Below are 27814 nucleotides of genomic sequence, written 5' to 3' on the forward strand. Positions count from 1 at the left end.
TTTAAACTGATCTGTCGCGTATTAAATTTAACGTTATTTAAACAAAATTTTTACCTTGATCGAAAAAGCTATTTATATAAATTAATGTATTACTGCTATTTTCTTGCTAAACGAGAAGAAAGATATAACTCTAGCTAGAATCGTTCTGTTTTTCAAGTTGGTTCTCGAAAAGTAAAAAAATTCGCATTTTTATTGATATAAAAAATATTTTCATTAAAAAAAAAAAACTGTCCCAATATGCCAGCACAGTTTATCATCGTTCATTAATGCAAAGCATATCTTTTCTTGAAAAGAATTCCATGATAAAAAGATTCAAAATATTTTTGAACAATGACGGTAAAGACGAGAAAAACAAAGTTACAGGTGAACATGTTGTGTTACCTGTTGAAAGGCGTGGCTATGTAGTTCAACGTTTACGTTTTGTGCATAGAGGCGCCAGTAGACACGTCAAGATTGTCAAAAGGATGGTTTCATGTTTCATCTAAAATGTTGACATGTTGGACTTACAACTCACGGGTTCCTCTCTGGTTATTTCAATAAATGAATTTAAGGAACATGTATTGAAACAAGGAGGTTGAACAGTTTGTACGTTAAACTAACACCAAATTAATACAATGTTAACGTCTTCAATCGCTGATTAATAATATCGTTTTGCAGAATTGATCGCCGATTTGTCATCATGGTGCCGCAATTGTGGGAATCGGCGGACAAAAGCATCAAGAAGGAAGTGTTAAAGCCAGGTGTGTTTACCAAGAAGCCAACGGAATGCTCCACGTGTACTGTTATCGTGGATAAGATAAATGTTACTGGAACATCTGAAGCGGATTTGAGAGAGAAGTATCGTAGCGCTATTCTTGATGGCGAGCCCGAGAAGACTGTGATTGTAGGAGAGGCCAGCTCAGAAGTTGACGAAAATGTTGAGAGAGCGATTTGCATGATGAATGTCAGTGAGAGGAGTCTCGTTACCATTGCCCTGCCTCCAAAACACTCAGATGAATCTATAGTTAGCAATGAATCCGTAATAGTTAAGTTCGAGATCACATTGACTCAGTGTAAACGTCACAAACCAGTTTGGGAATGGAGCGCAGAGGAAAAGTACGAAGTGGCTTTGAGATACAAAGAGAGAGGCGCCGAATTGTTCAAGGACTCCCGAATCGTAGATGCGTTCCGCAAGTTCAGCAGAGCTTGCAAGCTTCTGATAACGTTGGAGCCGATAGCGGACTTGGAACTAGACAAGCAATTGGAGTACAGTATTAATGATTTAAGACTTGCGTTGTACAACAATATGGCTATATGTCAACTGAAGCGAAAGAACTTTCAGCATGTCATTACGTTGTGTACCAAGGTGTTGGATAAGGATGGAAATAATGTTAAGGCCCTATATAGAAGAGGAGTGGCGTATGGCAGTATGGGAGATAACGAAAAAGCTATAACAGATCTGAAAGCGGTACTTACCTTAGAATCTAGTAATCACTCGGCGAAAGAACAGTTCGATGTCTATAACACCAGGTTACAAGAATCAATTCAGAGAAATAAAGACATGATGAAAAGAATGTTTAAGACTTACTAGTAAATTTTAAGTATTTTGTATATAAATTTAATTTTTCGAGAAATAAAGTATATTTATTTTATAAATAGGAAAATGAGATTTTCATTTTTATACGTAATAATCTATTCTTATTTATCTTAATTATTTTTATTATCAGCGCACTGCCGTCACATGTAATTATCATTATATAATGTGTTTGTGTCCTAAACGAAGTAATAGCATTAAATTAAAAAGTTGTGCTGCGTGTAGTTATAGAAGTAGATATATATATTATTTATTTCGTAATCTTTTTATTACAATAAGTGAAACTTTTTATTACAATATTTATTAGTATAAAATCGATAGCTGAAAGATAGAATTACGTGCAGTAAATATACATAATGCACCCTACACAAGTTTTTCTTTTATGATACAAAATTTTTAATCCAGGTAACTTTGTCGATAGCCGCGACTACAAATTATTCAATAGTGTCATGTTTGTATATTTTCAATTACATCACAACTGTGTAAAATATACGAGATATTACATGTTCTCCTTTCATACAAATATCGGTATCAGCAAATGACTTGAACAATCTGTTCGTTTAACCGTCATATATTTATATCAGTTCTTAATTATTTTATAAAATTGCATAACAATATAACTGCTCTAATATGAAAAAAAATCGTAGTTTAATAGTCAATTGATATTATGTATATACATATTATCCCTGGTTTGATATTGTGATGACTGATGAAGAACAGTCTAAACATTAAGTATAGTTGTTGAATTTAATTTCAAACTTGGGTTAATACGTAGTCACATGCTAATTTACTTATAATCAATGAAATTAAAAATAAAATTTGAGGAATTCTATAAAATTAGTAAATAAAATTTAGCACGGGACACACACACAAAATCTTGGTAACCCGAAATTAAATTTTAATGGCACCTCCATAACCATACATTTTCGCTTAATTCTATTATCCTACATACATTCATTCGGTATAAAATACAATAAGATGACGAATACGGCTATATATTAATAATACAAAACTCATTATTTCCTCTTGTACTGCATTTCAACTAATAAAACAAATACATTAATCAAGAATATTTTTAAAGCTGCCTGTAGTATTTATATCAGTTAATAGAGATACAAAAAGATACAATTACAAAAAATAATGCACTTTAAATTTTGAACCTATCATATGTTACAAAGCAGCAATTATATTTTGGGGTATAAATGTGAACTTGTTTTTTACGTACGTCTTCAAGTAGTAAACAATTCAAAATATCGATACATAAATAAATTATAGTGTTATTAAAACCACCACCAAGTACGCTTCTAATTTTTATTATGTTAGGGAAAGTATCTTTCGATATAATATGCTATATACTTTTTTCAAAACGATAATGTATGTTATATTTAATAAACTGGAATAATTATTATCTGTCGATAAAACTTTGCAAGTCCAATGTTATAATTCGTTAATAAATTGCGTGTTTAAAAATTAGAGTTCTATGCAAGTATAAATAAATTCATTACTCTATCAAAGTATACGTTGTAGATCGGCTACAAAGTATATTAACAATCGCTTGGCAAGACTTGGTAGAGTTTTAACACACGCATACGTCAAATTATATTACCAAAATTACTCATTGAACAAAATTCATAGAAACAAAAAGCTAAGTTTTTTTTATATACGTACATCGCTTTTAGATAAACGTAACATTACAAACTTGATAAATTTCAAGCAGTAATATTTGCCAGTTTCATTCAATGAGCAATATAGGATAATGGAGTCCAGCATACCTACGACACAAATTTGATTACTATTAACAGCGTGTTGGCAATAAGACTTATATTATTCTTAAGTAAACCAATATAATTGGGCAATTTCGAGATATTGCATTTAATAAAGTCATACACTACAGCAATATGGCGTGTGAATATCTATATCGGAGTTAGTTAAATAAGTTTCTAAGTATTTTTATCACTTTTTCTTTTCAAACTATGTAGAATGTGAATAACATCGTGCGATATATACATTCTTTTTTTCTTTTTTTATTAAACAGTAGTCCAGTACAACTCATGTAGCACATTTCTGGCACAAATGAAATCTGAACTTCGTTAGTCCAAGCATATAAATAAGACGTAAAATAACACGAACATAATCTTGAGACATAATCTATGCAAAACAAAATCCTTCTTATTAAAACAAAAAAATTTACTGCAAAATGCATTTTGAATGTAATAGATACAACGAAAAAGCTTCATATATTTAATGGAAACGAACAAAAAGAGCTGTTACATAAGGACTTAATTTCCTAACGTTTCTTAATATTTTCACAAATGCATTTTTCTACCTTTTAATAATTTGTAATAACTTTAAACATATTAACATCCCTATGATAAAACTTTCAGGTCAAGCTACAATAATATTTTTCACCAGTACAAGATTTTATTTTTACAACATTCATACCAAGGATATACTAGGCAATACTAGTAATCACGGTTGCCATCAATCTAACGCTGATTTATAATTAGAATACATCGTATATACATTCACAGTCATTTTCAAATTAGTGCTTCCAAGCCATGTTTAATCCAGTTTTAAACAGAGAGAAAACTATTCATGGCGGTATGTCAAAAGATAACGATATTGTAAAATTTAGTTATGCCACTTAATATTAACACATAAGGATGCAATATTTCGATTTGTTTGAACAATCGGGATATTATGGGAATGAATATTATAATAATTTAGGCTTGCCATTGGCAGTGACAGCGGCGTTCAATGTTGAATTCGTTACCGCTATTTCAGCAGCCTGCGCCACTGCTACAGACACGGACTTCTCCACAAATTGTTTGTAGACGGGCTTCATGAACTGAACAAAAGTAAAGATAATTCTTTCCATCAGTACCGCACTGTTTTATGATATTTATAATATGCGACACTATAATTGTATAAGCTATATTCCAAATTGCGAGATTATTTTTTAGCTACAAGATGCAGCATTTACTTTATGAAATTTAATGCGTCAACATGGAAGAAATATTAATAGTTATACGGAAGAGAGAAATAGAGTTTTTTGATCAAGCGCATATAGATGCATATAGATGTTTGGAAAGAAAGGTGTAATCAGTGTTAATATAAGTTATCAAATATATGATTGTATATGTAGCCGAATGTCATACCTTTTCGATATTTGCTCCTGTTAGCTCTCAGCTTATGACAGGAATAAAAAAAGACAATAAAAGAGAATGATATTAATGGTTATGCTTTTATTATGAAACGGTTCTGGTTAGTAAGAAAAAATGTGCAAAACATAGATGTGTAAGAAACATAAAGAGTTAAAGAGAGAAGCAATTCGGAATTAAAGATAATTAAAGACTAAAATTATACAAAAGAAGAAAAGCGTGTGATCAGATATAGCCATGTCTACGAAGGTCACGATAAGTAAAATGACATATAGGTATTGCAAATACAATTACAATAACGGACAGGATTAGGTATCTTAAAGTATACGTTAATTTATAACAAAGATGAGCACATAGCCAGACCTGTTGCAATAAAAAAATATTACATATTAATTGTTAGATGAACATTATACTATGTTAATAATATGCAAGATATACACATATTGTGACAAGTGCTGCTTGTATGCGACATGTAAAAACAGACATAACTTTTTATGTTTTATGTGATTTTAGTGCAAATTTGAATATTTGATAAATATTTTATGCCATTAATCGTAACTTCTCTTTCATGAATTATATTTTAGATTAAAACTAACGTTGAATATATGTTAGAAAACGAGTACATTCCACGTTTATAAAACTAATAAGTGAATAAAAAAATCTCTACCTTTCTCAAATATCGTTTTTCATTAGTACACTGTAAACAATATAATTCTTATCAGAGAGGCGTTATACTCATACGATAAGAATCGAAAGCAGGTATATAGGAAAAATAAAGAATCCTCGGTAATTTCTAAAAAGATACTTGTACTTACATTTTCCCATATTGTACTGGCTAAGTCATCTATTTGTGTTCCAATTTCTCTGAATTCTCCGCTATACCTAAATAATATCCGAACAAAAGACGGTATTCAGAAATCCTAATCGTAGGATAATAGAAAATTGTAACAAATGCATTTATGGAAATATTAACATACCTTATATATGCCCATAAGACAAGCGTGAGGAGGCCAATACCCATAATAAGATTACATACATTTGCTAACGTGTATAGACCAACAAGACCAAATATTCCAGATAAAATGTACATAGTAACGGCAATTGCGAAGAACACTGCTGGCGTTCGCGCTGCTTTAAAAATATTTTTGCTCTCATTGTGCGCCTTAAATTGCGAGAAAGCGTCATCCATGTCCTATATTGTAGAAGAAAAATAATTTATGATAAAATAAATATTTAAGAAAGAATAAATAAATAAAGTGGCAAATAATTAGAAAAAAACAGCAGTTAATTAAATGCATAGTTGCCTTAATCAATTTTTCCATATATATTTGACTGAATTCTTCTCCGCCCATCTTTCGTTTATTCTGGAACTGACGAAGAGCTGAGTTCATACAGTGTTGATGTTCGGATTCTAAGTGAGCGGTCGCTAAAAATGGTTTTGATCCACCGCACACGGTCTCCATCATCTGAAGGTATAAATCCTTAGCTTCTGCTACAGCGGTTAAATTGTTAGCTTCTGCTGTGGCCTGTAAATGTAAAACACGATTACTGCGGTTGAGATGATTGCTTGTTTCCAGTTGAATGATATAGAAACCGCTAAAATTATACGTACCACAAGCATACTTTTCGGTTCGGGAAGTTCATCTCCCTTGTAAAGATTGATGTAACTCTTGAAATATTCCAACAGATCTTTCGCTTTCACGACTTGGCCGTTGATCTTCTTGGTCACCAGATTTTCCGGCGCTAGTATCATCGGTATGAGCACTTTCAACTGGTTTTTGAACTCTGCCTGTATCTCAGATAATCTACCGTCGAATATCGGATTCGTTGCGATCTCGAGACCGGGATGAGGCATGAGAAAACACGATATGTCCGAAAAGCAGGACTTAATGTGCTTTCGCAAGCTCTGCAATTCCGGATGCTGCCTGTCGGAAATCTCCAGTCTCTTGTCGAGTAATTTCTTTCCGCCGTTTGCACCGTAATCGGCCTCGTACGGATAAACCCAGTCTCTGACTAAAAATTGCAATCTTTGGAAAGGCGTGCTGTCGGAGCTTTCCAGCGCCAGTCTACCGTACTCGGTGAACAACTGCAGGTGCTGAAGATCATCCTCCTGAATATTTTGCGACAGATTGTATATTTGCACGGAGGACAGCATCGTACTCAACGCGAACACCGTCGCGCAGTCCCGCACCGTGGATTGACTGTCGAAAGCGCCTTGAGTGTCCATGAGAATCACAGCGATCTCTTCACCGTTCGCCAAAGTAGCAGGATAAACCTTCGACCACATCAATATTCCCGTGGTATCCCTTTCGGAACCTCCCCTCCATGAAAAACCACTTAGTGGCTCGTCCTCGGCACCCAACCAGGAATCAGTATCGTTGTGTAGCGTGTACTGTTGATTAATGTGATAAATTATTGGTAGTCATTCAGTAATCGGGTTTTGTGTCGATCAATGATGAACGAGTATTTGATAAATATCTAATTATCTATGTATGCTCTTTTTTAATTTAGATACTGATGATTAAAGTAACAAAACGCTAGTTATCGAATCTGTAAATATCACCTACTTTGTTGTTCATGTAACGAAGAAAAAAGTCAAGAAGGAAACTTTTGCCTTTCCTGAAGGCACCCGCAACAGATACAACAACCACATTTCTATCTTTCACGTCGTCATGTAGGAGAATTTCCGACAATGCAGCTTCATCTAATTCGAAGGTATGATCTGGATGGGCAAGTACCACTTGCACAGGCCGCCCACCATCCGCGTCTTGCATTTGTGCATCCACCGGCGAGAGCCTTTCTATCCGATCGAGTTTTCCTAGATAATCTGCAAAAGAAAGCTGGATTAAAATATCTGTATACAAATAACAGATAATAATTAATAATAATAATAATAATGCAGATATAAAAAAGATTACGTCATTGAAAGAATAAAAAATTATCTATTTTATCATTTTATCTTCAATATTAATGGAGCATCTAAAAAATAAATTTTGTTTTAAATTACAAAATGATATCAATGCCATCGATACTTCGTTTCTCAAAAAAGCATGATGAAGAATATGACGAGGAAATTATACACAATAATGTGTAGATTTTGACCACTAGTCGAGTACGTAAACAGGTTCCCGCTGTAATTTATTGCACACATGAAAATAGTTCAAGAATAAAACCGCTGCCAATTACGTTTAATACGTTGGCTTGTGACATGTGTCTTGGATCAGTTGTGAGACCGATTGGCGATTTAAATCACCGATGTGAGCGACAGACTGATCGAAGATCAAATGTAAATCGCCAGAAGATAAGACTGTATTGTTAAATATTTTATCAGTTATACATAGAAAGTTATTATATAGAAAAATGTATGTACTTATTTACAGTTAGTCTTTTTATAAAATAATCTGGAAGGTCTCTGGGATAGAAGTTATTCGCTGCAGTCTTAACTATATTTTATATTGCGACGAAATAGTGTCATCATATAATAAAATAAAGATTTAAATCTTAATATTAAGGTGTTAGTGTTTTTCTGAATTTAAGTGGGATAAATTTATCTTCATAGCGGTGTCTTCTGGTAACGTGGTAACCGCAGCAAAAGTTGAGTTTCTCCATTCAAAGAAATGACATGAGGAGTACCGTTATGACACGGAATACCAGACTTTCAAGTAAAATAAATGAAGCAAAACAAGAAATGCTTGTTCTCAAAATTACTACCATGCAATAATAAGCTAACTGCTAGACACCGTTATTTGCGTCATGAAAACGATCGGTAATAATTACACGGCAGATATACCGGAAAATTAGTACAGAAGGCTTCAACATATTCCATTTCTTACGATTTTTCGTCACGAATAAGAAGAGATTTATGTTTATTTATCAGAATGTATAAAAAATGTGTTTTAAATTGCTATTTACGTACAGCAAATTTATTTCCCGATTACTACTATTACTCTTGACACTTTTAATTCTTTTACGTATATTGAAATAAACATAATATGAAATAGTATGCGTTCATCATTAAAAAGTAAAAGAACATTTCACGGTTCTTACGATGATAATTCTCTATTATTAAAGCGCGTTACGCTCGAAGGAACTGACTTCATCACATCTTCATATAACTTTTGTTAGCGATATCAAGAGATATCACGAGAAACTAACAGTTTAATCAGCGATAAATAATGTTGATAATCAACAAGAATCAATAGAAACACATCATTTATATATCCCATTACTGCCTATTTTAAAACATGATAAAATTTTCATTGGTAACGAGCAACAAGTTTGAAATGATAAATGAGAGTAATTAATATAAACCGGTATGCATAGTCAGATCTTATTTCAAGACCGTCTTAAGTAATATCTTAAGATGCTAATACGGCTCTGTGATTGGTTAATGACATCTTAAGATTGTACTTAAGACGGTCTTAAATATAAGAACCGGTTACATACCGGCCATAGAGATATAATTCGCGTAAATTTATTTATATTTTTCTGAGACATTTGCAATTTCAACTGTAAATTCATTATCAGCAATATATATTGAATCATAATATAATGTCATGCGACAATCGATATTTTCAGTGATATCGCATGCAATGCTTCGTCATACTAAAGGCAATATATCGTAGTCGGTTTATGCGCGATATCTTCAATCTTTGCTCGTGTTGCTACTTGTTTTATAATCCGATGACTATTATGTTTTTATTGACGGTCTTGCATAATTCTCCAGCCAAGAGTGCTGCAAAGACTTCAAGAGCAAGTTATATAAATAGTAAAAAATGCTAAACATAGTTATGTAATTTAGGCAATTCTCACATGCATATTCTTTTGACATCGTTAAAAAAAATTTAAATTTTTGCGCGTGAATGTGAGTGTATCTATCGCTTCGAATTATATCTCTTAATAATTCTTGATCGCATTTATATTGGGATTGCTGCCAAACTATTTCAGGAACATCCTGAATATTTATAAGTTATCGAAGATTTCAGAAATACACGTATGTGGTTGATATTCCTGTTAATATTCATGTATTAATTACGTAATATCTTAATAAAATCGAATGCATAGAATATTTTAAATTATGAGTAACGTTGAGATCAAGACCAGTACAGTGTTACACAATGAAACATCGTTTTTTTAAATCGATATAACCTTCAGCAATTACATATTGCGAACGAACAGCTATTTGCTATATTCGTGCGAATGCCACACACTTATACTATGGTTCCTTCTTCTCTCTACGTCTCTCTACTTCCACGACGAATCTTCACGTCATCGTCGTTTACGTAGTACACACACTGCCGTCCGAGCTCAATGTCTCTCCTTATCTCACAATCGTACGAATCATTATATTATTATACTACATAATGCTATAATATGAATTCCTCATTTAGAAACGGCGAAAAAAGAGCGAATGCACAAGATTCAACTAATTACAGTGTCAGAAAAAACTGAGGCAAGAGCATCGAAAGAATAATGTTGTGAACACAATATCCAGATTATTTTACAGATTATTTTAGTTTAATTTTATTTTTTGTAAATATTATATAAATATAAAAATAACATGACATTATATTAAGATGAACTCAACGGAGCTGTTATTAATAATGAATCTTAATTATCACAGACAACGATATGAAGAAACGACTAAATTTAACGAAAAACTCGCGTCACATCAATCGTTCATGCATTTAGAAGAAGCATTTTACGGTTTTCAAGAAAATTTCACATTTCCCGTGATATAATAACAAACTTTCACACACTGCATCCTTTTCTTCGAATCCTCTGAAATACATGCGACCGAGATATTACGAGGACTCACGTGAATTCGAAAGAACAAGACGGCTTTTGCCGCGAACGATCCGGAAAAGTTGTAAACTCGGGGCAAACCTCTCGCAAGAATCGCAGATAGAACTCGGGCGATGCCTGAGAAAGCTACTGGCCGTAGCGAATCCGTCGCAAAAATTTGATCCAGCGAGACTACTTGACGAGTCCTTTTTGTTGGTTTTCTCTCGTACACAAAGGAAAAGTATTTTATCCGCGAAAAGGGGGACTCTCGTGTGCGCCCAAGAAGTCGGTGGTCGCTTAGAAATTCACACGGAATCGTTACATTTTTAGGAGGCTTTCAGCGATACGGGGCAACGGGGCTATGATCAGCGACGCGATTTACGAACGAGAAAAGGCGGAGAAACGAACGGACGGACAAACGATTTGAAGAAAGCAGTCGGACAAATACTTAAGCCGACTTAGAAAAGCAACTCACCCATATTTTCGGTTGTCTTGTGCTGTTGTCGTGGTACACGGTTCACGTTCTCGTCGAGGGTCGTCATCGGGGCCTTCTCGGCTGAAAGCAAATTTTTGATACGTTTAGGTACTTTAGGTGCTTCGCGTAAAATCTGCTTTAAACTATTAAAAGTAATAAAGACAGATGAATCTTATTTAAGTCGGTTTGAAATCGATAATAATCTTTCATCGATCTCTTATCCTGTCTAGGCTCTTAATAAATTTATAAATACGAAAGAAAAGATCAACGCAACTACCGTATAAGTAAATCTAGTTTAAAATCACTGTTCCCCAAAAATTTCGTAAAAATTTCAATAATTAACATTTTATTATTTTATTAAATGTTTTTATTAATAAGACTTTTCAATTTCATTAATTATTTACATGAAAAGTGATTTCAAAAATAAGATATCGAAAAATAAGGGAAAAGAAAAATCGGGGAACATTAAATCAAACAGTTTCTCATGGACTAGATACCGAATCAATCGACAAGAGAGGAGAGAGAAGACGATCGCGTTTCTAAAAAATTATTTTTGACAAACTAAGGGCCAAAGCACATAACATGGCGTAGCGATATACGACGGTCGTAGTCCTCGACCTGACAAATCAGGATACGCCAAAGCTTGTGCGTTACTTACGTCGACGACTACGACTGTCATATGTGCTTTGGCCCTTACTCGGCTTCTGCTGCTCTTCCACAAACACGCTACGTTGCATGCCATTTCCGAAATCGGAATTGTTAGTCGGCGTCACATATACGGTCTGCTGCGCCCTCGTTCTCGGCGGTCTCGCCGGTTCCTTCGGTACATTCGACCTTTCCGACGGCCTTGACCCAGAAGGGTCGTTGAGCCGTTTCCGTCTCGGCGTTATGGCTTTTCTCTCGGCCATATCACCGGCTCTCACATTCGTCACCGAATCGACACGACACCCGACGCTCGTCAGGATTAAAACGAACGCGAATTAAATATATATCGGGGCGAAACACTCGGCCGCGACGCGTAGATGCACTATGCACACACGATACTCGGATACTAAGTCCGCGAGAAGAGCCAGACTAGAAATATCCCAGTCCCTGATGGTCGGCACTCTTGAGGCCGTGCGTGACGGCGAACCTCGCTAGTTGGCAGCATCCCACGAGTGGCGATGCCGACACCGACAAGAAATCAGACTGACACAATCGTAGAAACGATAGTGGGGCACACGCACATGGGCGCCGACAGGATTTTCTTCGAGTTAACGCGTGTGTCTGGAGTTTAAATAAATAGACTACAGCCTCACGTCATTTGGAGAAGTTATGACCCTCAAGTTATACGTTCGAAAGATACTTTGTAGATTATTTATATGTAATTTATACTTTTAACTTTGTTATTGTCAATGACAAAAACGAAAGGTCCCTCGTATCATAACTTAGAACCACAATATATTTATTATTAAAGACTCTAATATTTCTTTAATTATTTTAGAAAACTGCATTTCCAGAATACCTACAGCGTTATTATTTTTAACATCCCATATCCTTACTTCGCCACAGTTTATCTTTTATTGTCCCAAATAAATGTACGGATCTTATTAAAGAATACTAAATTTTTGTAATCGTGATTTTAAAAAGTCTTTCCAAGATATGAGTGCACAGTTTTGAGGTGACGCCGATGGAAATATACATTCGCTCCGTTTTTATGTTGGAAGTGGGGGTTAGAAGTCGGCATGAAAAATGCAGGATATGATGACGATGTCATCAACGTCTTAAGATATTGCTTTACGCCGTCGAGTTCAGCTTCGCTCGACACATGGATACGAGTGGATTTAAAGGCGATTGGTGATCTCAGAGAGAGAACGAGTGTGATCAGTGATAAAAGAGAATAAAATGATGGCCATGATCAGACGTTATATTCGCTCAAAGGATAATGTTTTATGTTTCTAAAGTGTTTGATATTATCGAACATTGATCATAATTGTGAAAGAATTAACATGAAATAATATTACATCACGTGTTAGATTATTTTATGTGCAATTATACAATTATTTAGATCTACCGCAAAAAATAAACGAAAAAGGTGAATTCTGTCATTATATCTTGAAGCAATTTGTTTGATCTTTTACATTTTGCACAATATAAAGAAAATGCAATATAAAGAAAATGTCTTTTAAATATGTACCCTGTATTATTAAATAATACTGCTGTGATGAAAAATGAAACTTGATCCGCTTAATAAAAATTAAGATAGTGATAAATTCTCTGTACAAGAGAGCAAGAACATAAATATTTGATAAAAATTATGCATTAACGTCTGCAAAACGAGCAAACGCAAAATTTAAAGACTTCCATGCGCAGCGTAAAAACTTAATTGAACACTGCCAGCGGCAATAAGATTATTATTGATACCGATCACAAAAGAAGCAATTGCTGACGTCGTCATAATTCTATAACAGTATTTCCTTCAGAGAAATATTTTGCTATAATGCTCGTATTCTATTAATATTGAAATAAGGTCGCAGTAGATATGGAAAATAATAATTGATAATCAATACATCAAAATTCTCATAATTAAGCATAATTTTGAACGTCTCAATCAATCTGTCGTTCGTGCCATCTAAATGGGTTCATAGGAATGAGTTTTTTGGCAAGATTCCATATTCCATAGTCTGTGTGCAAAACGACTTACACGATATATCGTTTCTAATTGCAGTGTTTCACGGATAAATTTTAACGAGATGTAAAAGTAGATTATGCATAGAAGATAACTGCTACAAATTATTAAAAACCTACCACAAAATAACGTACAAAGTACAAGTTTTTCTTATGTATCAACATTTTCATCTACAGATTCTTTAATCGATTTAGAATTCATCCGATGAGGAAATTTCTTAGAATTAAAACATTGAAAAACTGTCTGGCAAAGAATAATTAATTAGTTTTTAAATAAGACAAAAATCTGTAATCAGTGATGCAACATAAAAATTAAACTCGTCGAACGTTAGTTAATATCATTTTCTGAGTATCATGCATGCACCTTGGACTTTCTTGACCTTTGAATTGCTTTACGTGTCGCTTTTTGCATGAATTCGTGACGGTGTATGACGTGGCTAGTATCCTTGCGCGGACTGTAGAAGAAATAACGAGCTTTAGGTTTAATTTAGAAATGAACGACACGAGTAATTTCGTACTCTCGCATTTACGAACGCCAACTGGGAAGAAGATCGCGCCATATGTCGCAAATATTGGCACTGCATCTTCGTGGAAACTTTTAAGTAGCGCTTCATAAATGTAATAAATAGAAATGATCGAAGAACGGGAGTACAATCTACTTGTTGACTTGGATTAAAATTGTGCTCAACTATTACTTAGATATTATCTTATACAAATATTTCATGTTATACATTAAATGTATTTTGTGTAAAAAAATATCAGATAAAATAGAAACTTTCGCGACATTTTGGAATAATTTTAGACACTTTATTTTTATAAAAGTACGGTTAAGTAATGCTTTTAAGATATTATGCTAAGATGATACCGAAATATCATTTATTTGAATTATAATACACTTAAAGATAAAGCTCGTGTGGATGCTTAGATAAATCCATTTTTTTTAAAGGTTTAAGCTCTGCAATAAAATTTCTTCTGCTTTCAAGAGTACTTGTGCGTTACTTTCTTACTTTGCGCGATTGTTAAACCGCACTGCCGATTTACGAGGTGACATCGGCGAGCAAACATAATCAAAGTCAGTGGCTGTCACTATGAAGATTTTAGATCGGTAACCGATTTGCACGGGTGGTAAAGCGCGAGGTTAACGATCGCGATGGGCGTTACACGTGAAAATTACGATGTGCTTTTCCCTAAGATATTTATTTTACGAAGGTATATCCCCTCACTAGAGCATTTACACCGTGCGGAGGCAAATGTTTTACGACAAATGAGGGTTTATTGCGAGAAGAAAAAGCGAACGAATGCGAACGGGATCGGCGAACGAGAGAGAGAAATAAGAAATCGCCCCTCGTGTAAACGAAGGTGAGTTAGGATTATTGTGGCTCCTTCAGACATCTCGGTTATCGTTAATCTCGCACACACGATGTTATCCGGCATGAGGTTTATTTATATTTCCATCTCGGCGTATATGCCGAGCATAACCGCGACTCCCGAAGTTTATGCAATACCGTATGCAGTTTGGTTATGAGCTCTGCAACGGCCCGAACGGTTCTATACCCTCTCGCGATTTTGCGAGTTGCAGCCGGCAGGTTCTTAAATCTTCATGACTACGTTACGCTGAGTGAGATAAGACACGATAACATTCGATGCGAAATGGATTATAACGTAATTCCATCGGATTATAATGTAAATATTAATTTTTAACGATTGATACAAATTTAATAATTAAAACAATTTACGACAATATAATTTCTCATAATTGGCTTGTTTATTTCGATGAAATTTATATGTGAAAAAAGAATCATTTCTTTTAACGATTTCTTTTAATGCGCTTCAGGTTTAATTATGGAAGGTACATTGGTCTATTGTAGTACAAGTTTTATCGCAATTTCCAGCTAATTGACTCGCGTCACTTACGCACGGTGCAGCTTGTATAGAATCAATATCCCTGAACTTGTCTCTTTTAAAGGCCACACTTTACGAAGTTACCGGGATAAGTTGGCGCGTACGCGACTCTTGTGTCGTGCGATAAAACAAATAAAAGCAATATGCCTCGTCGTGCCATATGCAATTGCACTTACGCTCGTTTTTACTGCGTGCCCCGACTAACTCGATTGCATCGTTGCGCGGGTTATGAGAAAAAACGGCAGAAATACGGCTGTGCCTCTCGAAAATGCTCTCGCGATCGCGTTTTAGAGCTCCGAGATTTGCGGCGTCGGTTATGCCAACAAACGCATTACACGAGGTACAACTCTTTCATTTTACGACCTCGATGTCGTGCCATTCAGAACTTTGAATACAAAACGTCTTCACACTAGGAGAGGGTTAATAAAAATTGTTTATGGGGGGACCGCGCGGATCCGTCAACCCCGTTAAACATTGACGACCCCCTCGCAAAGAGCTTTCCCTCTTTCTCTCGAATCCACGTTTTCGCCATGGTATCGCTGGATCGCGATTAATGGCTTACGACCGATTGGTTTCCGATTCATCCGACTGAATAATGCAAGTCTAATTAGCGAAGTGCACAAACGCGAGAGCGCTCGATGAATCCGACTCGAGCGGAGATATGCAGTTTACATGTTAAGTATGTATGCGCGCGTATATATTGACGCGCCGAGAACGAGCATTCGCGTTGGCTCGATCGTCAGACCTCTCATCAGCCAATTGACATCCTTTGTATAACTTTACTTTGTATCACAGTTCGAGTTATTACGGCTTGAACAAGGACGCAAATTGACACGATATACACGCGTCTATACTCGCATTATTTTCAAAATTGGGTTTTTTCCCCGGTTCTCGAGAGCGCACAATCGCGTATCAGTTTTTCCTAATTAGAATATCACAGCCACCTACAAAAAGAATAATTGGTAATCAGCAGCATGGAAATGTATAGCGTTACCGGTCGAAGAGTGATATACAGTGCTAATTTCAAGCGGATGTGAGAGAAACTCTAAAGAAGAAACACAAGTCATCAAGAAGAAGAAAAAAAAAACCATTACGATCGTACATGATTGTGCTCGAAAGTCATAGATAGTAGTAGAATCAAGGTATAGCACGCGGAAACTTTTCCCTCGTCCGGGCCTAATCGCAGTCCAACTACGTCTTGCCGGATCTATAGAGAAAGAACGCCTCATTGTGGTCACGAGAAGAGAAAGGTGACACGTCCCGCAGGTGGACGGCGAAGTACCGCAGGAATCAACTTCAATTAACTCGGTGAATTGTCTCGGGCTCCGCGCCGCGCGAATCCGGTGTAACGCTCGGACTTCCGCCCTAATTTATCGCGGGCGGCTCAGAAATTTATTGTTGAGGCGTTGTTTCCCGTCCCAACGACGGGGGATCGTCGTAAACTATCGGGAAAGCGGAGGGGCCCCGGCTCGGCTCCCGTTTCCATCGGACATGCATACACGGCCGCGCGCGCGCGCGCGTGTGGCGCAAAGCAAAGCTATCGATGCTATTCAATAAAACACGCGCCACGTCGGGCTGAATAGGCGTATTCGCCAATATGCGACTCTCATTTCCAATTCCGGAACGAGCTATGCGCTCGTTCGCTCGCGGTACATATGTATATGCGCGCGCGCGTGTTATTAGATCGTTGCGCCGCTTTGAGCGTACCGGCGCATTTTTTTCCCATTCAACATATTGTCGCGCGGATTTCATTTAATGCGAGAAATAATATTACGACTTCCTGCTGCGAGAGAGGCATCGCCGGTGGTACGACGTTACGAGAGAGACAGAGAAAGAGAGAGAAAGAGTGCATTTCTCGGATTTCTCTGCATCGACGCGAAAAAACACGTTCGCTAATTTCGCAACGAGAGACGGACAGACGCGCGCGCGTACTCGCGCGTGACTCGTCGCCGGATTAAAGCGACACGCCGATTCTAAAAAGAGCAACTTCGTTTACAACGTACGAGCCCACATTCTCGCGTTTCCTCTCGCGCGCGTTGTTTGCCGTCCTTTGATACTTTTAATTCCGGAAATCAAATCAGTCGACGCCAGCGGGATACCCTGCAACCCGATTATCCGCGTCGCGCTCTTTCCCGCGCTTTTGCTTTTGTTTTCTATTTACTCCGGTACTATATTCCCCCCCCCCCCCCCGTGATAGAATAACGCGTCATCTGAAATGTAACGTCTCCTGTCCGTCTGTAGCGAATAACCGGCCGACGTGAGTGATGTGACTTGAATTATATTGATTTTACGACACTCTCAGAGAATCGCAATCTCATCCGCAATCACGTAACCGCAGATTAATTGAAACGCGCGACCGTAGATTAGTACTCATTGCAGACAATCGTAATTTCGAAGTTCTCGTTGCGAAAAGAAGCAGAGTCATTGGTCGCGGCATGTTTTTCAAGTTGGGAATATAAACTTGTAAAACAGATTCTAGCAATGACTAATCACTTTTTTTTAAAGAAAAAACTGGTAGAGACAAAACTTTCCTGTTAACCTTGCAACAACATATCTGTATATCTATATAATATTCAGTGTTTTCGTTAAAACATACATAACTGGAAACGAGAAATATGTGAGTACATTGTTAAAGTTCGTAGTGCATAATTATACTGAATTTGAGTCATTTTTAACCATTCCTATAGTCGTCGCTGTTTTCCTACTCAATTAATCGTTAATTTAACTAGACCAATGAAGTTAAAATAATTATACTGTTTTGTTAAAATAATAAATTTGTGTTAAAATAATAAATTTTAACGTTATAGGGCCGGTTGTTCCAACCTGTTGGTAAGCTAACTAATAGTTAAATCATATGTCTATCCTTGTTTAATGTAAAGGATAAATAAAGACATATATGATTTAACTATTAGGTAGTTTACCTAACAGGTTGGAAAAACCGGCCCTAACACACATGGTAGTTAAAAACAAAATATTATTTAACTCAAGGTATTCGTTTAAATTTCGTCCTTAAATATTTAACAGGGTACAGCAATGTGTTTCGATTCTTTCGATTTTCTGGTTCCGCTCTGACTTTACATTGTGTTCTTTACATTAAAAATCCGATCCATCGCGATACCATTCGCGCTTGCACGACAAACGTTGCATGATTGAAACGACCGTTATATATATAGCCGGAGCGTTCCTACGTCAGCGTTACCTCATCCACGCTGTGCAACAACCTGCGTTAGACTTGACGGAAACCTACCGAGTTTAACGCGTCGCGTCGTCGCCGGGGCAGTCTCTTGACTGCGATCGTGCCACGGGGTGACGCGTGACGTGCCGCGGGAGACGAGCTCGTGCAATTCTCAAGCTTGCTGACAATGCTGACTAATCGAAACGCAAGGTCGCGCGGATATACGCAGCGGCCGCGGAGAGCTGTCACGCTTTCGCCGCGAGCGGGCGGCACCTACGAGAAACGTACTCTCCGAGGATCGTGTCGTCATCCTCGTCTTTTCGACAGGATCTCTTCTTCGTTACGTGGATTCGGCGCGCGCGTAAGCGCGATATTTATAGGCGCTCGCGTCGTCTGGCTGCCACGCGACGCCGACGTGTTTTTCTCGTTACGAGTTACGGGTCTTGTTACGCGAGCGCGTTATAACCTCCGCGCGAGAACTGCCGCATCGCTCGCGTTCTCGATGCAATTCTTACAATCTCGGTGCCGTCTCTCGAGGTTATACCGGTATTTAATCACACACGGAGGCGCGAACACGCAGCCTACGCGCGCTTCGTCTTTCGCGAAGGAATTCGCGCGACGTCACTCTGTCTCTCTCTTTCTTTCTTTCTTTCTCTCTCACTCACTCACTCTCGTCCCCTTTCTCGTTTCGTCTCTCGTCACCGTGATTTGCGAATTTACACGTCGCTCGTACTTAGACGGGAAATCGAAATTTCACGCGGACGCGCGAGGGGTTTCAACGAGGATCACGGGAATCGGGAGATGAAGCGGCACGAGGCACGAGCGAAGTGTCAAGCGGCGAGGAGGCATGGGACACGGCACGTTGCGCGGGTCAGCTCGCGCACAGCTGGCTCACGTCCGAGACGCGCGCGACGGGCTCGGGATCCCGGCGATGGCACGCTAGCGATCGGCGTGGCGTGGCGTCTCGCCGTCAGCTCCCCGTGCCGGGCGAAACGATGAAAAATCGGGCAAAATACTCACCCACATATGAGCTGCCGTGACCGCCGTACTGTTTACGTTGTCCAGCGTCCGCCATATTGCGCCGCGCGTGACGTCACTTCCGCTGTTGCGCGCGCACGGTCGCCCGAGTCGCCTCTCGCAGTTTCGCCGTTTCGCGGCGAACTTCGCTCGCAAGTACGCGCGCGGGCGCGCGCGCGTTTGCATTCGCGGACTTCGCGGTGTCCAGCATTCCATTTATTTAAATTAATTTAATGCGATGTCCATTCCTGTTTGTTTAACCCTGAAATGCACAATTTTCGTAAATCATTCTAATTAGTATTTTTTAAATAAATAAATAAATTCCTGTTTAAGGAATCCTAAGAAACTATTTAAAAAATTCTTCTTTACTAATTTGAACCCTTTTAAATCTTTTTGTCTTAACGGACAATCGATAAAGTACATGCAGAGAAGGTCCTTTACAGGTGTGCAAAGCCACGCGTTTTTAGTTCGAATTTCATGAGGGGAGCATCGAAAAGTCGTTTGCATATATGCAAAGCTGCGTACGGCGATGCTGGAATAGTCTGTTTTATCGACGAAATGTAATTTTCACGTACGTGCCATTTTTTTTATTGGTTATATAAAATTATAAATCCTTTTCGAGGATAAAAATATACACGCAAATGGAGAAGAGACGAGTCGACTTTACGTTGAGAAAGAAAAGAATTATAAAAGTATATAATTTTATTTCTTTTTCAACGTTGACTTGTCTCTTCTCCGTTTGCGTGTATATTTTAATCCTGGAAAAGGATTTATAATTTTATAGAACCAATAAAAAATGGCACGTACGCGAAAATTAGGTTCTGCCAGTATAACTCCAGCATCTAATTTTCTATAATTAAAGATTAAGGCGAATCGGTAGCCTCTCGAAGTATCCTTGCTCGAAAATTTAAAGCAACCGAAACTCAGCTAGTATCAATCAAATGGATGTTAATTTATCAATGGATAAATACATTATATTTCATGCGCGTGTTTTAACATCTCGCAAGAATCGTAAAACTCCGTTAGGCCGGTTCTACAATCAGTCGTATGTCGGAACGTAGCCGATGGTCCAATGAGGAAAATTCGTTTTCGAAAAAGAAATTCTCTCATTGGACCATCGGTTGCGTTCCGACTTCTGACTGCTACATACGACTGATTGTAGAACCGGCCTTAAAGTTTTATCAATTTGCAGATTATTATTCCGCTATTCGAATTCAAACTACGCCGATACGTGTATGTTCGAAAGCAATGAAAGAGCGATAAAAGAAAGTTTCTCGTATAGCAAGTATGATGGAAGCATCGACGACGGCATAATTTGCATTTTGTCACGATAACAATCATTACAACCCAGGTAGAATAGCAAGCACACAATAAAGTCGAAATGATGTCAAAATGACAACAAAACGATGATTTTTGGTCATTTTATCATCATTTTACCATCATTTTGACGTCATTTTAACTTGTGACTTTCTGTTCTATCTGGGAAATTCCGCCTTTTCGGTGAAACGCGAATAAATTGTGAAACGAAAGGCACGCTTGCGTAGAGACGCTATTAAACGTATCTGAACATATTTTATGAATTCCGGTTGGAATGTTTAGTTATTTCTTGTGATTTCTATTGTGAATTCCGATCGGAATCCATTCTGAAAAGTTCCATAATATGATCAGTATGATCACCCATATATCGGAGCGAAGCGTAATTCGCCCGTTCGCCATGTTGGCGTGACGCGGGAAGCGTCCAATCGGCGTCGCGAATGAATTCGAATCTCGCGGCAGCATTCACGCACTAGTCGCAGAGTCAGCGGCCGCTTCGCGCGCGTCCGCTCGTAGAATCCGCAGGAATCCGTGAGAATCCGCGGTAATCGTCGATCGCCCCGGCCTCGGCTGCGTTGTCGGCAACGATATCTAACGTTCGTGAGTATCCAAAACGCGCGCAGCATCCCGGAGTTGCGATTTCGACGGCCGTTACTTTCGCCGACGAACGGGTCGATTTGAGGCGACGGCAGCCATTTCGGACTTCTACGTCTTCTACCTCGTAAAGCTTTTCTGCCTCATTAACGTGCATTTAATTGAAATTGTGGAACGTATAAGCTAGCAAAAAGAGTAGTCAGACATATTTCGAGATTTCGAGACATATATGTATATATGTGTGTGTGTGTAATAAATAATTTAATATATATTGAATATAAATATTAATATAATATATGTAGTAATATAATATTAAATCTAAATATAAGTATAATCTACATCAACATATATATGGATGCTGAAAGAAAGTTTCGACATTTTTGCGCGCGAGAAGCTTCCGCTTCCCCTGACGAGAGTCTACGCTTTTGCCTCTCTTCCCCCTGGCGTCCCATATAGGGACTTTCTGCCTTTCCGAAAGATGGCGGCACGACTCCCGTGCTATCGCGTCCCGAACGCGCTCGATAGTGCGGTCTAGGTACTTCGCGCATAGGAGCCCGTGATCGCGGATATACCTCATGGTGGAACGTGGATGCTGTGCGCGGTGGTCCGTGTCTCGTACACGCGCGAGTACGCACGGCAATACGCGGACAGCCGTGTGGTGTCCGTCGACGACGCCGACGACGCCGACGACGATCGACGACGACGTGTGCGCGGAGTGTCCGCGACGTTACGCGCGGCTCTCTCGTTGTACGGCGTAAAACGGTTTCCCGCGAGTGACAGCCGTTCGTTCGGCGAGACGACGTTATACGACGACGATGCGGCAGCGGTCCGCTGACAGCAGCAGCGGCCCGTGCAACTCGTGTCGCGCCGTGCGCGCCGACGGTCGCGACGCGCGACCGGCCAGTCCGAGTCCGCTCGAACGGTCGACCGCGACGGGTTGATAAACAAATCTCGGGTGGAGGTGGGACTACGTCGCGAGGAGGAGCGACGAGGGAAAGGCGCGGGACTCGCGAGAGGACTGACATCGTCGCCGGGAGACGCCGCGCCGGGAGGGGTGACAGCGTGGCGAGGATCAAGTGAGAAACGCCAGTGTTCTTCGCGGCGACGCCGACGCGGTGAGAGTGGAAATTCAAACGGCGATCGCTGGACCGAAGGAAAGAGAGTGGACAGGAAGGAGAGAGAGAGAGATACAGAGAAAGTGAAAGAAAAGATACGCGCCGATCGCGTTTTCGGATGTCTCGCGTCGCGTGTGTGTGGTGACTGGTGAGTGTGTGCGCGAAACGTGCGGTCGAAACGAACTCGGAGTCGGAGCGCGCCTTTTCGATAACTGCGTCGCGTGACGCGCAACGCGCAACGGACTCTCCGGCCGTGACGTTGCGCGGGTGTTTCGCGAGCGTGCACGCGCGCACGTACGAGTGTCCGAGCGACGGTGGTTCAGTAGCACCCGCGAGCCCGTTCGCCTCCGGGTCGACCGCGGTCGTTTTTCGACAACGCGATCTCTCGTCGGCGTTCCCGCTCGTGGAATCGCTCGCGCGCGCGCGCACGTGATCGCTTCGTGCCGTGCGGAGCGTGGAACTTTGGCGCGGCGCCGCCGGCCCTTTAAATCGCTCGGGGCGTGCCCCCCCACTACGACGCGCGCGTGTAACGGTGCCCCGGAGCCCCCTCCGGCCATTTAAATCCCACGAGGTCGGTCGGCTGATCCCACCGGCGGCCGGCGTACCGGTTTTCGGAGCGTTTAAAGGGCCCCGGGAAGCGCTCCGGCGCCGGCGGTCCTTTCGCTTTCGATGCCGCCGTCGCCGTTTAACGCGCGCGAGATCGTAAACTCCCCGCGCGGAGATTCACGACGCGACGCTTGACCGTGTTTTGGCAACGATCACCGAGGCCGACCTCCCTCCAGTCACCACTGCTTTTGCTCCTCGGCCGCAGCCTCGGGAACCGAAGAATTATGTAACGCTCGCCGAGAGAAGCCGCCGACCACTGAACTCGCCCGCCCGGCTCGGAATGCGGGATTTCTCCTTCGCAGTTTTCGGCGAGACGTGTTTGGCTTCGTGAGTATCCAAAACCTTTGTTACACCCTCCCCTGGCCGTCGCCGGCGTCGGCGCGGGGTCGCCGCGCCGCGCCGCGCCGCGCCGGTCGCCGGAATCCCGTCTCATTCTGTGCGAAATTAATCCTCGGATACCGAGAGCGCGTCCGCGCGCTCGTTTTTGCGCCACTGTTTGCACGGGATGTTTTGCATGACGATTATTTATTACCTTCGTCGTATCAAAAGCGCGTTTTTTAATTTATGACAATAATAAAATTGGATCAAAATTTATGAAAGTTGCAGAATTCATTGTTAATGTTTTCAAGTATCTAGAGAAATAAAATTTGATGTAAAATATTCTCTTAATACATCACAATTTGCGCTTGGTATCGAGAATTACTTTCGCTTTGAGATGGCCAGATAGAATAAATTGTTTTATTAATAATTAAATGATATCAATCAGTAAATGATCGAATATGAGATTCGTATTCGAATACAATTTTTCTAATGAAGAAAATAGAGCACGTTTTTTGGGAAGAAACAATTTGAAATATTTTAGTTTTAAGTATGATTTATCCGACGTATCGATGCTATTTTAACGAGGATCGTAATTTCCGCTACTAAGAATTTGAGCGTTTCAAACGTGCATCAACGCATCTGCATATGCCGCGTGTCACGCCAAGATTTGCATAAACTCAATGTACATGTATATGTTATACGAAAGTGTAAAGTAAGTATGACGCGCGCGTCGATGAAGATATTAAAATATTAAGATTCAATCGATAGCTCGTTTTCTCGAGTAAGGCGTCATAAAGCGAATTTTAACGAGACGATTGTCGACACCATGCGCGCACAGCTGTGACGTTGCTTTTGACTAACGAAATCCCGGTAAAACGAGCGAAATTCTAGCGGACGCGTCTTCGCGCGCGCACGTGGAGACGAGTTTCAGAGGAGGCGTACATACATGTTCGCCGCGAATATCGAATAATCGCCGTGTGTGATAATCGATACCCTCGCTTGTTGTCGACGCTTTGCCTTGAGCGTAACGAGGAGAAAAACCGAAAAGTTAATGCCTCGCCTGCACTTTGACGCTATATCGTTCAAGGAATATACGATAAAAACTAGGATGCGTATGAGCAAAAGTCTATATTAATTTAATGGTAACTACTTACGTTCGCGAACGACTCCTTCCTTCCATTGCATACAATTACGCACTTTTCCTTGTTCGTATTATGCAAATATTAAGTATATGCAAATTATAAATATTAAGTATTTTCGATAACTTATCTTTTTTTTTTTAATTAAGATATGTGAATAGAAAGTGGGTTCTAGCTCTTACTATCCTGCTCTAGCTTCATAAACACATATAAATCTTAATCTTATTCTTACTGTTATCAAATTAAATTGTATCTTTCTTCCGCTTTTTAAAAATGTTTTTTTTGTATGTGAGTACATTGTATTGAGCTCAGATTCGTGGGTTTAGTAGGTATAAATGAAATTTAGGCCGCGTGAGTCATCCTTGCGGGAAAGTATTTTCGAATTATTTATCTCAATTCAGGAACATATAACATATCCTGAATGTATTATTAATAATTCTTGAATATGACGATAAGTATATACATATATTCATATACTGTATATACCTTTTTTTTTAAATAAGAAAGTTTCGTCAAATATGTAGGAAGTTTATTTTACATATTTTATCACTCTCCCATTATATTTTTTTGGTGGCTAATGGTCACGTAATTTCTCATTCATAATATTCCTGTTACATTCCGCAATTATGATTGATTAGTTTATCAAAGAAATACTTAACATATTGCATAAATAATTGCCAATTATATGCCTCGATAATTTCATCTTAGGTCATTTTCGTCGCAAACCGCTCGACCGACGCGATTAAGAACCGCCGCGACCGCGTTTTTGCGATGTATTTTTTTTATCTTATCTCACGAGCGCATGCTGCAATTATTGAACGAAGTCGCTTTAATGCCATAAATAAGAGCGGGTAAAAAGACGTCCATGTCGTCGCAGGCGCGCAATATCTCTTGTATCGTCATTTTTAACTATCGATCGCATTAAGATCCACGAGACCTCGCGGCTCGCGGAGATGCCAAATGTTGTGCCTTAATAGATTCCCGTTGCCAAGGAGTGCAGCCAGCTGCGAGGTATCAATTTTATTAATCTGACTTCTCCCTGAGCGAGAGCTCGATTTCCCTATTTTTCCTAGCGATAGTTAACTAATTTTATAGCGTGGAATTTTTAGAGTAGTTAGACACTTAATTTTACCCGCAGATATTAATCGATAGATTATATAGTAAATTGCTCGTGGTATCGAACACATTATTGGACCTTCGACGATCGTTGTTCGGATACGTTTGAGATATAATACCAATTGATCTTTGGGCATTCACGCAGGGAACCGATCCGTAAGTTATTACGTTGATATTTTCCCTCCGTGCTATTTATAGCCAGAGATATTTGTTTATATTTGTTCTATAAAATACGACGCGATGGTGAAAGCTCTATCGGCAGTCGACGCACGATGCATAGTCGTAATGAAAAGCCGTGTGCCATTAGTCCGCGTGTCGTGGCCGGAAATGGATGGCTGTTTTTTCCTTCCCCTTTTTTTTCCCACGAAAATCGCGTGACATTGCCGCACCGCGAGCCGTCACGTGCACGCGCGGGCATTTCTGATATCGCCACCGACCGACTGCATGTAAAATGCCCGCCATTCTCGTTCTCTCGACGTGCCTTTCGCACGAACGCACGCCGTGAAATCCGATTGAACGCGTGCGACGTGTAATGTATCATCTTTCCGTTACGTTCTTGCCTGAAATTTGTGTTCTACACGTATCTTTAGGTAGGTATTGATTCAGTCTTCTGGGCGGACATATATCACGCGGGTGAGAAGTGAATCATGAGTAGAGAAGTGAATCTTGTTTAAATAATTTCTGAGACGTGTGTTTGGCGAAAGGAAATTGATAGCGCGTTAAGACGTTAGATTACGTCATGCGATGCAATATCAGCGAGAAATCAATTCTTCTCTCAAGCTTCTAATCTTACTTGAAACTTGGAACAAACAACTATTTCTCGAACCGCAGCCGTAAAACCGTTGCTCTTGTCATTCTATTACGCGTGTGTCATAGATTTTCACAAACGGAGGGTGAACCGTAATTTCAAGTTTTGTCCTTGGCTCTTCTTCTCTCTCTCTTGCTCTCTTTCTCTCCACTAATCTTAACCGAAAACGTCGAGCTCGCCAACTCGCGCGGGCAGAAAATCGAAGTATCGACGCAGTCCAAGCTGGCCATGGCGGCGCGGCGTGTAATTACTCCGGTTGGTTTTTTAACGGTGCCGTGCGGTGCGCAAGTTCGCTTTTTATTCGCGAAAAACTCGGAAAAAGAATTATTCGCGCATCCAACCGCTGCTTTCCCGCGCGTCTCGGCCCTTTCACTTGCGAACTCATCAATCTCGCCGGTTGCTTTTCCGACACGCGGCCACGATCCCTCATTTTCAACCGTCTCTTATTCCCTTTCTTTTTCGGCCACTTCGCGTTATGTAAGCTCGCATTATCATATCTCACATATGTCGCGCCATATCTCGTGTTACCACAGAAAATTCATTGACACTTGTCGGTAAACACAATAATTTTTTATGTACTTCACGTACAATGTACGCGTTTTAAGCTATAAAATATTAAGGCGCAATAATTTTGTCGCAATTTTTCTAGTATATTATTTAGCACAGACCACAGTATAAATTTCCTGTATTCTCGTATATAATTTTTTAAACCTTAATATGTATGAATATACTTTTTAATTTGAGACAATTTGAGTGCATTTTTAAACAATGAGTTGGCCTAATAAATTAAAAATTGTGGGGAAAAAAAACAGAAATGGTACATAATGTACATACATTTCTTTTTAAAAATAGTTCTATCATAATCAATTTAAATGTTAATCAAAATTCACATGGTTTTATGCAGCGTTTTATAAATATTTTGACGGATAGAATGATTCACAGAGAAATGTTGGATTTCGATGAAATCTCATGTTTGCTATATAATATGTGCGTGCAAATTCTGCTCAACGTTTTGCTATTACGTCATGTGGTTTCCACCGAGTGCAC

The 27814-nt window shown here is 39.4% G+C and overlaps 3 protein-coding genes across 13 annotated transcripts in view; 2 read left to right on the forward strand and 1 right to left on the reverse strand.

The window, feature by feature from the left end:
• Nucleotides 1-428: 428 nt before the first annotated feature.
• Nucleotides 429-1643, forward strand: LOC139768342 (uncharacterized). Its single transcript, XM_071698438.1, has 2 exons — nucleotides 429-585; nucleotides 658-1643. Exon 2 carries the CDS (start codon nucleotides 680-682, stop codon nucleotides 1568-1570), a length of 891 nt encoding a protein of 296 aa, XP_071554539.1. The 5' UTR covers nucleotides 429-585; nucleotides 658-679; the 3' UTR covers nucleotides 1571-1643.
• A 155-nt stretch (nucleotides 1644-1798) lies between these two features.
• Nucleotides 1799-19899, reverse strand: Atl (atlastin GTPase). Of its 8 annotated transcripts, none has more exons than XM_071698435.1 (9): nucleotides 11691-12168; nucleotides 10994-11074; nucleotides 7302-7561; nucleotides 6347-7126; nucleotides 6039-6260; nucleotides 5712-5926; nucleotides 5550-5616; nucleotides 5402-5431; nucleotides 1799-4421 (listed from the first exon to the last, which is right to left on the reverse strand). In XM_071698435.1, exons 1-9 carry the CDS (start codon nucleotides 11899-11901, stop codon nucleotides 4287-4289), a joined length of 2001 nt encoding a protein of 666 aa, XP_071554536.1. In that variant the 5' UTR covers nucleotides 11902-12168; the 3' UTR covers nucleotides 1799-4286. The 8 variants fall into 8 exon arrangements, with proteins under 8 accessions (XP_071554536.1, XP_071554532.1, XP_071554534.1 ...); XM_071698431.1 differs by having other exon boundaries at nucleotides 11652-12168; XM_071698436.1 differs by lacking the exons at nucleotides 1799-4421; nucleotides 11691-12168 and adding exons at nucleotides 4799-5097; nucleotides 19758-19899.
• A 1481-nt stretch (nucleotides 19900-21380) lies between these two features.
• LOC139768339 (uncharacterized) overlaps nucleotides 21381-27814 on the forward strand; it is a 391369-nt gene continuing 384935 nt past the window's right edge. Inside the window, exons 1-2 of one of the 4 annotated variants that reach the window (XM_071698420.1) lie at nucleotides 21382-21789; nucleotides 22032-23710. The gene's annotated coding sequence lies outside the window, so the exon portion shown is untranslated. Of the gene's footprint in view, nucleotides 23711-27814 lie in introns of all 4 variants that reach the window. The other 3 variants (XM_071698423.1, XM_071698422.1, XM_071698429.1) reach the window with 3 other exon arrangements.

This window comes from Temnothorax nylanderi, unplaced genomic scaffold (assembly GCF_030848795.1).
Source record: "Temnothorax nylanderi isolate EJ_2023f unplaced genomic scaffold, tnyl_v1.0 TNYL_tig0015_pilon, whole genome shotgun sequence".
NCBI lineage: Eukaryota > Metazoa > Arthropoda > Insecta > Hymenoptera > Formicidae > Temnothorax > Temnothorax nylanderi.